General features: G+C 40.8%; 1 protein-coding gene across 1 annotated transcript; it reads right to left on the reverse strand.

The window, feature by feature from the left end:
- Positions 1–3,129: 3,129 nt before the first annotated feature.
- On the reverse strand, positions 3,130–4,980 carry LOC139446234 (dentin sialophosphoprotein-like). Its single transcript, XM_071227586.1, has 2 exons — positions 4,029–4,980; positions 3,130–3,161 (listed from the first exon to the last, which is right to left on the reverse strand). The coding sequence occupies exons 1-2, from the start codon at positions 4,978–4,980 to the stop codon at positions 3,130–3,132; spliced, it is 984 nt and encodes a 327-aa protein (XP_071083687.1).
- Positions 4,981–12,729: the final 7,749 nt, after the last annotated feature.

Consider the following 12,729-nt stretch of genomic DNA (forward strand, 5'->3'; position numbering starts at 1 on the left):
GGATGGCGAAGGTAAGGATCTCGTCTAAACAGACAGAAATAAAGTTTGTGCCACGCCCTATGAGAAGCATATCTGAAAACTGAATCAACTAGTGGTAATAGTTAAACATCCAAATCAGAGCGATGCCTTTTGTCCTCATCCCTAGTTTCCACCTCAGCGACCGACCATTAAATAATAATGTGTGCGTGCGTGCTTGTGTGACATATTTTTTCGATCCCCTTAATATGTTCATATATATAAAATATATATGATAACAATAGTATATATACAGTCAAACACCATTTGTCGAACTTTGATCCGTCGAACTTCCGGGTATATCGAAACAAAAGCCTTCCTTCTTTATTTATCAACCTAGGACAACTCGAATTATTTCCGTAGGTCCCTTCAACTTCGACACATCAGTGTTTGACTGTACTTGAACAAATGAAATGCAAACAGGAGCCGATATTTTGATATTCTGATACCCACGATGTCCAGCGACCAATGTTTTGTTGTAAAAGAAATCAGGAGGCATTTTTTGAAAACATGAACCTAATTCTACTCCATGCTCTGTGTTACTTTGTCCTGTACCTTTCCACGTACATTCTTTGAGGACTGGAGCTACAAGAGGTCCCCAGCACGCTTTGGTCTGTCTTGAGAGGTGACTCAATTGGATCAGGTGGTCAGACTCGGTAACTTGGTTGATTGCATATCATCGTATGAAGACGTTACCCATCATATCTACCCATGATTCATTCGGCCCAGTCCCAGTTATTAAGAGGCCGCGTCGATGTTACTCGAATATGACTTATTGAGGCGTGGGGCCGCGGGTGGCCGCGTCGTCCAATACGCCGCGATTCGCTGTGCAGAGTTGCGTCCCTTGGGCATGCCAGAACCCTATGATTGTGGGTTCGAATCCCGGTTCGCCCCGATTATATTTCTACTATTCTAGTATCGGTAATCATTTAAAATATAATTCCCTCTCACCCAACTCACGAACGAACGAACGAAGTTTACCATGTACACTTCCTTGGCAATAACCCAAATGCTGTATCCTACCTCGCTACTCTGCATACCTATCGCGGATACCTGTGCCTCCATCCTTTACCATGAACAATTCCACTGTCATACTCTACTTTCCCTCCTCCCTACACCGAACGTTTGGTGTTTTCCTTTCAAGATACCCCTCCCTCCTTTGGCAGGAACAATTCCCAGTGACTAGTTCGTAGTTCAACTCAACTCATTGTGATCCTTTCGCATATCCTTTTTCTTTTGTCAACTTGAGGCTCTCTATCTTTTCCCAGACTCTTCAGATTCTTCCGCATTTCTTTAACACACTTTGCTGATCGTAAGAGGCGACTAACGGGATCGGGTGGTCTGGGTCGCTGACTTGGTTGAAAGCATATCATGTATCCTAATTGTGTGGACTCGATTATTTACAGACCGCCGTCATACAGCTGGAATATTGCTGAGTGCGGAGTTAAACAACAAATAAACAAACAAACATAACACACTTACTAAACTCTACTTCCTCACAGATAAACGTATATCAAAAGCATTTGAGCGCTTTTATGTCCAACTCATACTTACCTATTTCTCTTAAGAATTGGTGGCAGCTTCTTTTTTTCTTTATTGTATCCCACTTTACCAGATCAGCATCTTCCTTCCAGCACTGCTTGAAACCAGGTATAGCGCTCCTTTATATACGTAATGCATATCTTTGTGTCTTGGAGGTATGTATACCCTTCATGCTGAGAGCAAGATTCTTAAAAAAAGTAAATAATTTAGTGAACATCAGCATTGTTCCAAATAAAAATTTACCAAAAAATCAGACAATTCTAAATATGGGGTGTCCCCATTTAGTATGTATCGATTCACCCAGAAGAGGCATCTGACCATACGAAATATCCATGAATCGATTCATATTTTCATTTTGCATAACTTTCAAACGGATAGATTTACATGATTTTAATTTTAATTGTGAATTTTGACCCACTGTTGCCCTATAGCTGAAATGTGCAAACATATTGTACGTTCCCAAAACCAATGACGATCAGCAGTGGGTCGAGGGGTGGCATCCAAATCTGTATATTGAGATATTGCAGGTTGAGCAAGATAGTACTGCGATCACAATGGAAGAAGTTTTTGATGTCAACGCAGAAGAAGAGTGAGTGAGTTGGGTTTAACGCCGCTTTTAACAGTATTACAGCTATGTCGCGGCGTGTCAGCTTAATGTGGGAGGAAAGCCCGAAGTGATGCAGGTCTCAGACGTTTACCACATCGGTGAAACCCACGAGCACGGGTATGGTGCTGACAAACCTAGAAACATAATCGGGGCGAACCGGGATTCGAACCCACAATCATAGGTTTCTGCAACTTCCAACTTTCTGCAACTCTGCACAAGCAAAGGTGACGTTTGACACATTCATCAATGAATGCAATGTTGTTATTTTGTAGGATTACTGAAATAGCAGAAACAGTGTATGTAAAAGTTTACCCATATCAGCCAATGAAAACTTTTGTCACGCACGCTGCACGTGTACCCTAAGGCCACGCCCCCGAATATGTTTGTTTTGGAAGCCGATTACGGAGCTTGTGATGTCAGCGCTTTCACTTGGACATTAAATACTTTCAACGAATATTACGAAAATCCCTCACTAAATACTTTCAACGAATATCACGAAAATCCCTCACTAAATCCATCTGGGATATTAGTACGAGAACTCATCCCAAGTCACAATTATGATGACATTCAACCACCAGAAAGTCAGTACAAAGGGTTACACACTCCCTGGACTTTAAAAACTCCTAAAGTTGACACTGCTTTAACATCAGAAGTCACCTAAAAGACAACCCAACCCTACTACGATCAGTAGCTATCACTAAAATTCAAGCTACATGGGACAGCTGGACCTATATATACAATGATGGATCCAAGAATCATATCAACAACAGAGTTGGTCACAGGATCCATATCCACAGCTCCAAGCCCCAAGCACATTCGGTTCGCCTGCCTGATGTCAGTCAGTATTCACGGCTGAAATGGAGGCAATTCATCATGCACTCAAACTCATACCGGAACTACCGGAAGCAAAGGCAGTCGTCCTATCAGACTCGCTAAGTGTACTTAAACTCCAAGCCAGGAGATCCTCAGATGGCTATACAAAATTCAGCCCAAGATCCTACAAAAGCCAAACTCATACTCAAATTAAATGAAAGTTGAAATTGCGATCTCACGCCACAGACTCGGTCACAAAATGCACTTTGACAAGGTTTGTCCATCTTGCAATCAACCTGAATCCATTGCTCACTTGTTACTGGAATGTCAAGACCAAGCCCCAGGCCGGGCTCGGTTAAAACAAGAATTGCAGTTAGACACGCTATCTGTCATAGATCCCCTAAAGCCAAGAGATGCATTAGCGAAGGCCAAACTAACTCTATTCCTGAGAGATGGACAGCTATTCTAACGTATATAAACAGAGCAGCCAAAGATAAAAATGAAATTATATCAATATACGAAAATAGAAATCATATCAATGCAAAAACAGAAATTCTGTGAATACCAAACTCGCAATAGATATGTGTACCCTTCTCACACATATGAGTCCCAAAGAGGGATAGGTCAGCCGAAATTGCTAAGACAGAAGGTGACCTGTCAAACACTTAATGCAACAACTCTACGAATTTTTCTCTCTCGGATATTCACTAAAGGTATGTAGGAGAACTGATATTCGCAACAAAATCGCAATTATTTTTTTTAGTTTATAACTTTTAAAATATCAATATGTGTGACCTAATTGGCTGAATATCAGTGGATTTGAACCAACTTTGACTGTTGCAATGAAACGTACAGATGTAAACTGCAAAATCTCTTAAGCTTCTTGTAAATCATAAGTTTATGCCTTTAGTCATCACTCTCGTAGTCTGTTTACGTAAGACCTCTTGTGGCCACAGGGGGCATGACACATTGATGTCAGGCTTCAAAGTGGAAACTAGTTTGTTATTTTTAGTCATAGCTTGTGTTGGCTCATCGTGAATGGAAAGCACACCTCCTCTCTGTGTCGATTCTTCATCTTTAGCTGTTATGTTTGATGGTGTATTTCCACGTATTTCCTTGACATTGCCATTTGTTGAAGTCATCTGATCAGCAACCCTTCCCATGTGGTTTATGAAATCATCTTTGGTTCCTGGGTGTTGCTTGAGATGATCAGATGGAGAGGATGTGCGATCAGCTCTATTTCCTGTGTCCCTATCTAATTTGTCAGTTGAGGAGGATGTGTTATCAGCTCCATTTCCGGCGTCCCTATCTAGTTTGTCAGTTGAGGAGGATGTGTTATCAGCATCCTTTCCTGCGTCCCTATATAGTTTGTCAGTTGAGGAGGATGTGTTATCAGCATCCTTTCCTGTGTCCCTATCTAGTTTGTCAATTGCAGAAAATTTGTTATCAGCTTCCTTTCCTGTGTCACTATCTGGTTTGTCAGTGGTAGAGGACCTGTTGTCAGTTTCTTTTCCCTTGTCACTATCTGGTTTGTCAGTGGGCGAGGACCTGTTATCAGCTTCTTTTCCCTTGTCACTATCTGGTTTGTCAGTTGGAGAGGACCTGTTGTCAGCTTCCTTTCCCATGTCACTATCTGGTTTGTCAGTGGTAGAGGACCTGTTGTCAGCTTCTTTTCCCATGTCACTATCTGGTTTGTCAGTGGGCGAGGACCTGTTGTCAGTTTCTTTTCCCATGTCACTATCTGGTTTGTCAGTGGGCAAGGACCTGTTATCAGCTTCTTTTCCCATGTCACTATCTGGTTTGTCAGTTGCCGAGGACCTGTTATCAGCTTCTTTTCTCTTGTCACTATCTGATTTGTCAGTGGGCGAGGATCTGTTATCAGCTTTCTTTCCTTTGTCACTATCTGGTTTGTCAGTTGCCGAGGACCTGTTATCAGCTTCTTTTCCCATGTCACTATCTGGTTTGTCAGTGGGCGAGGACCTGTTATCAGTTTCTTTTCCCATGTCACTATCTGATTTGTCAGTGGGCTAGGACCTGTTATCAGCTTCTTTTCCCATGTCACTATCTGGTTTGTCAGTGGGCGAGGATCTGTTATCAGCTTTCTTTCCCTTGTCACTATCTGGTTTGTCAGTTGCCGAGGACCTGTTATCAGCTTCTTTTCCCGTGTCCCTCTCTAGTTTGCCTTTTGGAGAGGACATGTGATCAGTTTCCTTTTCTGTGTCCCGATCTGGTGTGCCATTTGGAGAAGATGTTTGATCAGCATCTTTCTCTGTGTCCGTATCTTGGTTGCCATTTGGAGAGGACATACGACCATCATGAAAGGAATTGTTATTGGTTGTCTTCTCATCACTTATGTGTTTAGCTGGTTTTTCTGCCCCTCCGAACGCCTTGATTGAATTTTTTTGGTCGAGCTTTGATGTTATGGAATGTTCATCATCTTTGAGCTTTCACAAATCTGTGTTCTTAAATGGTTGGGTTGTATCAATATCATGGTCGCCATGAGAAAGGTTTGTGTTAAATTCAGCGGTGAATGCTGCTTTGTCAACACTCTCAATCTCGAGTTGTCCGTAAGGTATTGAATTACCTGGAATATCAACAGTATTAATCATATGTAAAGATAATGGAAATTGGAATACAGTTACTTTCCCTTCGGCATGTGTGGTGTCATGACTTTCATTTTTGATCTTTTGTGATACAAATTGCCTTCACAGAAACAATATATTAACATCAACTCACTTCATGAATGTCCCATGTAATGTAGTATACCCACGACATAATAATCATGTTAAAGTTATGTTAAATTGAAATACTTAAGATATAAAACGACGTTCAGAATGTGAAAACATAATGACCTGACGTTATAACCCACTCGTACTCAAAATTTTGTACCATTTGTTCCCTTCATTCAAACTTCATTGAGGACGTTTTAATAATTTCTATACACAGTGGTTAATGTGTTGGGTCCTCACGCTGAAAGATTTGGTTCGATTCCCCACATGGATATAATGTGCCTGATGTACCACACCACATCATGATATGGTCGGATACCTTTTCGCGAACACCTGATGCCATCACTATTTGATAGAAATTCATAAACACATGCTTATGATATAGTCGAAATCGTACAATAGATTCTGCTTTTGGCAGAGTTGTGTTATGAATATGGTTAGGGTTTGTCGCTTTATTACACATATTTAATATCATTATTGTTGTTTTTATTATCATTATTATTATTATTATTTATCTAACATACCTACCTGTGACCATGCTGTCTTTCGCACATGGAATATTGCAATGATGCCCCTGAGTGCTGCAACCTTCAAACTTTCTGCAACTGGTGTTTACGAAGCGCACATTACATCTCGGTGTTGAAAGGCAGATGTCGACACAGATCATCGAACTACGAACGTTGATAGAATTGAAGAAAGCACCTGTTCTGCGAAAAGACGAATGCTGTGATTTTATCCTCCAAGGACAGTCTCCAAGGAAACTGGTAAGTGGTATTAGAAACCCCCTCAGTAGCACACAGACAGAAACCATCATTAATGGAATTTATGACGTCCTAGAGTTTGGGCAATTCGTCCAAACCGACTATAGTACCGTCTCTCAACCTTGTATTGCAGTAACGCAAGCAGCAAGGTATTGTCACAGAGTGACTAAATGACACTTTATATGGATAACGTATTGTTATTACATAGCACTTAGATTTATAATAGATTTGTAGAAAGCACCGGTTCTGGGAAAGATGACTTCAGTGACTTTTCCTCCAAAGTAATCTCAAAGTACACTGACAAGCGGTATAAGGAACACCCAAAGTAGCACACAAACAGCCACCATCAATAATGGCAAGATCAATAAATTATGCTTGAGCGGTGTCTGTGTTGCAACTTACGTTCAAGAAACCTAATGGGATGATAGAATATGTATAATGCAATTTAGAGTTTATGGTTAAAAGAGTATCACATTTTTCACTTTGGGTCTCCTCGTGTATTCCTCACCTGGTGAATATACCACCATTTCCGAAACAGATACAGCTGTATTGTACACTTAGTAATAACTTCATCTGCGGGTGGGACTATTTTGGCATCAGCTGGTCATTTGATTAGGGGATTCGGTAGCACTGCAACTGTTCACAATTGCATCGTCTACTCATCTCCTTTAATAAGAAAGGAAGAGGAAAGAAGATAAGTTCTATTCCAAGTGGGTGTTTCATCATTTAGTGTTTGTTTGCCCAGTCCTAAAGTTAAATGATATTAATCTGACTTTGATATCGTATCTATTAAATAATTGACTGCAATAATAATTATAGATTACTTGATTAGATTATAATTTATATCATCACTTAACCATGTTTACTTAAAGAATAACTGCCAGACAATTAATTATTATGAGTCATAAAGTTGTTTAAACAGTTGCATTATGTCATTAAAATGTACATCAATAAATCTCTAGTGCCAGTGAACAGCTTTTATGAATATTCGTAACAAATAATTATCTAAAAACAAAGAGATATATTTCTACTTTAATCTGTTAAAATATTCCAGCAAATCACCTTTCTTGTCACATAATTTTCCTCTTCATTCTTACCTTGAAAGGGATGCTCCCTTTCACTGGAATAGGATCAGGTAGTTCGTTACAGAAAAGCTGAAAAACGGTTTAATGACACATTATAGGAATTAAATTGAAAAGCTTCAGCATGAACGAGTGAGTGAGTGAGTGAGTTAAGATTTAACGTCACATCGGCAGTATTTCAGCCATATCGTGACGATCAGCATGAACGAAAACCACTGACAATGACCATATTCTAATGTTTAAAAATATATCAGTGCTCGAGTAATTTCCAATATTAGATCGGCTTGTAAGGATTTTTTGTAATTTTGAAAAAAATCAAACCATATCTAAACATCTGTGTCAAAAATAATAATATATAAGAGAGCGGACGCCTGATTACACTTTTATTTAAATAATGGAACGATATGGATCTGCACTGACCGAAATCACTGTCATATTTCGTTACAGTATGTCATTACCCGTTCCAGCCATATGGCGTGCTAACCCAATGATATTTGCAAATGATGTGGTTCTAATAATAATAATAATAATAATAATAATAATAATAATAATAATTCCATGTATACTTCGCCAGATTCCATTCACCAAGTTAATGTTCATGGCGCTACATAGTTTTAGCAAGTAATACTAATGAAAGGGGGAGTAGAGTTGATAGCGTTGTGTGAAAAGATGAGTTTTCAGATGAGCCTTATAGGATGAAAGCGATGATCCGTGTTGATAACATGTGCGAAAAATCTTAACTCTGCTACTTGTCATTTTCTCGTATTGAGTATACAGCTGTACATATGTGTAAAAGTGCGGAAAGAGGAAAAATTCTTACCTTAGAGCTGACGTACATTTATTACCCACGTGGTGAGGATACAGGTGGTAAGATACTATATCCGTACGTCACACGTGTGTCATACAGGGTTGACCTCGTTATATTCGTTTTGATTGGATAACCGTGACTTCTGTCACACCGCGATTACTTTTTTCATTCACAACGAATCGCGAGACGTCATTCATTTTGCAACTACAAGATAGAACTGAAGCAATCTCATGAGAGCGAGAGATGTTTATAAACACTTTATTAAACCAAACAAGATATTCACACGCATCAAATTCGGTTTGCATTCTATATAAGTTATGCAAAGAGCTTCTGCAGACATTATAGTATCGAGCTATATCCATTTACAATGTACGACTAGCCTACCGATCAATAAATAGATCGACGGTCCCCATGAGCGTGACGCACCCGACCACCTTCGTAACTTTCAATTTGATTTCACGTAAATGGATAAGCGTGGTGAAATGTCAGTTTAAACTATCTGGACAGATATCTAGACTCACTTGGGATGGTCCGATTGTCCCATCAGTGTCACCTTCGAAGCGTTTTTTGTGGCACTGTTTCGGAAGTTGTTTGTTTACGACTGCACGACCAGATCACTCAAAGTGAACATTTCCGATACAAATCATTCGAAAACTCCATAGAAGTGTGCCTGACTTCTGATTGTGTTGCCCAAATTTATCCCAAATGTGAATAATACCATTCCCTATCTCCAGCGTAAAACGTAGATCACGGTTGGCTTTTCTTGTTCCGGTGGTGACCTTGCCCTTCGTTCGAAGCTGTCACTGACATGCAAGCAGACTTGAGTTTGTTGATTTTCAAGTCTTCAGTATAAGGTCGTACAGTTAACATGAACGTCTTTGGCGAACACTCTGATTTCCCTCTTCCAATATGACACGGATATGATATAAATTCAGCTGATAGATCAAGGAAACCAAGCAATTTTGATTGCACAGCCGGGACCCCGTCAGTGCGAGCGACCGACTGTTGGTCTCATATTCAAAGCGCGGCGCTAATGTGATTTACAAAGTTTCTTATAGGTGTCCACCGTATTAACAACATGGCGCTTGAATTGCCATAAGTTGAAGATATTCTTCCGAAAGGATCCTGAGTGTCGGTGCTGTTATGTTTGCAAACACAACTGCAGGCGCATGCTGTTAATGCGTATGCATAGAAATGTGAACAATGCCCATATTTGGGCATATATCAATATTCATGCGCAACCAGATTTTGAAACCGGTTTCAGTTCGCTCGGTCAGATACCAAAGAAAGTCCACTCGTTTCGTAAAAATGTTATCTAACGAGAATGAGTGTAGTATTCTCTATGTAGGTGTAGTAGAAGATGCTGAGGAGCTGATCGTGAGTTCGTCATCCGCCTTTTCCACTTTCTCCCGACCGTATGGGTTTTGTAAAGGTATACTTCTGATCCTAGAAACACGTAATGAATATTGCGAGTGATGATAGCCCAAACTGTAGGCATATCGCTTTCGACTCATAGTTGAACCCGGAAGTAAGTCTGACAAATCAGCAAAGCGCACCGGTCCTTCTGATTGGCTCAACTGACGCACGCACCAGTTTTGCTTGACAGTCTGGATCAGTATATACAATCAGCGTAATTATTTGAAATCGAGTATAGTACCAGCTCTCAAAATTGTATTGTAGTAACGCAAGCACCAGGTTCTTGTTACAGATATACTAAAGGAAATCCTGTTAGGTTAATGCATTTAAACTGACGTCCAAAAGAAACTTTACCAGAGTTTGAAATCACTCTTGCTCAAAAACAACAAAACATACATGCATGAAGTAAAGTGTATTGCGAAGATCAACATATCAACATAATCAACACTGAAAATGACAATCATACCGCGACCGAGAAAGACGTCAGTGCCCCCCCCCCCCCCCCCCCCCCCCCCCAAAGTTGGGTGTGGTACAAAACTCGAGCTTTCAGAATCATGGACAATAGGCAAAGTACATAAACAATCGCTCACGTTCAATAACAAGTCATTAGTCGCGTGTGTGACCACCAAATGTCTCTTCGACGCACAGAAAAAGTCAGTCGTCTGATGAGGTCACGTGGGATTTGACGCCATTCTTCTTGGAGGGCCAAGATCAGTTCTTGCAGGTTGGCTGGAGAGTGTGGTCGTTGTCGAACACGACGATCCATCAAGTCACAGAGGTGTTCTGTGGGGGACATGTCGGGTGAGCGTGCATGCCACGGCAGGACGTTGACGTTGTCGGCTGCGAGAAAGTTTGTGACAATTCTGGCTGTATGGGCTCTAGCGTTGTCATTCTGATAAATGACACCACGTGGCTGCTGTTGGAGAAATGGTAGGACAACTGGACGAAGAATGTTATTCATGTAACGCTGAGCTGTCAAGTTTCCGTCAACGATGACCAGCGGTGTCCTCTCCTGCCCACAGATCCCTCCCCACACCATGACACTCCCTCCACCATATGGTGCTACCTCCTGCACGTAACACGCCGCAGTTCGTAAAACCCTTCGGCGGTAAACACGTTGTCTGCCATCAGCCCTAAACATACAGAAGCGATTTCGGAGGTGCAAGGTACGCAAGTACCGGTCATCATGGGGCGTGGTCACCCTGGGTCTGCCTGTTCTTGGCCTGTCAGCGGTCCGCCCTGTCTGTCTATAACGTTGCATCAAGTTGGTAACGGCAACACGGGAGCAACCGAAGGTTCGTGCAATATGGGCGTGGGTGGCTCCCATCTGTACCATACCCAAGGCTCGTTCACGTTGTTCGACTGTGAGTCGTGGCATTACTTTTGTGTTTTTTTTATCACTGTGGATGTGTGACTTGCCGTTGCAATCGTTTTATACCCTTACCCGCACGTGCATTTGCAGTTGTCCTTGGTGCACGTGTTTTTCACTTTTTCGCGTGTTATCTCGCAAACATGTAACAGACGATTAACATTTTCTGCATACATTATTGTTGTATTTAGGTCATGTGTTTTAAATAGACTTCATCGAAAAAAAAATGTACTTTGTCAGAAATTTATATTTTCAGTTGGTAAAGTTTCTTTTGGACGTCAGTTTATCTTCCATGTGCAGGACAATGTCATTGTCTGCTCGTCTGTCCTTTGTCGCCACTAAACTGTTGGCCGGTCGGATATTCCGACTGCACCTGCATGTACAGCCACGAGAAGGCTATTCCTGCTTGCTGGACTTGACTTGTAGTAGACTTGGAATCACCAAATGATTTCTATAATTAATTGCATTTGTTTTTTTCATAACCGACTTAAGACGTTTGGACTCATCTTATTCTTCGTCTTCAATCTGAACTAATTCCCCCGTCGATATGCACGTTGAAGAGCGTTATGAAAGATGAGAACATCAATAATATACTGAACATCATCTCGCCTCTTCACACTGAATCCATGTTACACTATCCTTACACCAGCGACGTCTATTTTCAATCGTGATTTGAGATAATTTTCACTCTTAAGAAACACTTTGAACATCCGACTCTGCTTTATGCAGAGATTTCTATTGGATATGGAAAGGGTTTCGTCGCTTTATTTATTATTAATTATTTGAATTACACTCGCCGTAATCAGTACGTTATCTATTGCGGAATCCCCGAGTAATCTGTACATTATGAAATATTTGAAATACTATTCTTCGCGACGTGTATCCTTTCAAATGAGACTGACAATGTCAATTACTGCGCTATATTGGTTTCCTTGTTATTTTATTATTCTGGAATTTTCTCCATCGAGTGATTCCAACACATGATTCTCCGAAGACTCTCAAGAAGCACATCCTTACATGAACACTTATTTTACAATTTAATCGTATTTTAACTCTAATTATCCCCAAATCTGCCAATAACCTTTCAGTAATTTATCCATCTAGGAAATATAGAGAACCGCAAAAAAAACGTCACCCCAAGTATTATTGCATGAATAGTTGACATTTCATTATCTGGGTAATTTTTGACAAAGTTTCTAAAATTTAACATTACCTTGTCCGGAAAAATGAAATTTGATGACTCAAAAACAAAGCAGATGACAATAAAACCGATCGCCCAAAGGCATCACGGCAACGGCCATGGTAACCCGATGCACGTGGGTTCCGTGCAAATTGAAATGAACATGCGTTTTCCCATTTCTTGCCTTATAAAAATCCACCCAGATCGGATAACATCATTCGTTATTGAATTGCTACCACGTGCCAAGACAAGAAATCAGCGACACCAAGCCCTTGGACGATTGCAAGCCGGATAAACCGTCCGGCAAGTAGCCAATGCATTTTAAAGTCCACGTATTACCATATACAGGCTCCAGCAACGGTACCAGACGACCAACACTACAGATGACCGACCACGTAGTGGAAGAC

This window comes from Haliotis cracherodii, unplaced genomic scaffold, assembly GCF_022045235.1.
Source record: "Haliotis cracherodii isolate W230 unplaced genomic scaffold, xgHalCrac1.p SCAF_6, whole genome shotgun sequence".
Lineage (NCBI taxonomy): Eukaryota > Metazoa > Mollusca > Gastropoda > Lepetellida > Haliotidae > Haliotis > Haliotis cracherodii.

What these genes read in the sequence shown, in the direction of transcription:
- LOC139446234 (XM_071227586.1), bottom strand. Translation starts at nt 4,980, where the DNA reads ATGGGAAAAGAAACTGATAACAGGTCCTCGCCCACTGACAAACCAGAT. An exon ending in AGAATCGACACAGAGAGGAG is followed by an intron (nt 3,162 to 4,028) that starts GTGTGCTTTCCA and finishes TGGCTTTTGTAG; the next exon opens with GATCTTGGGCTGAATTTTGT.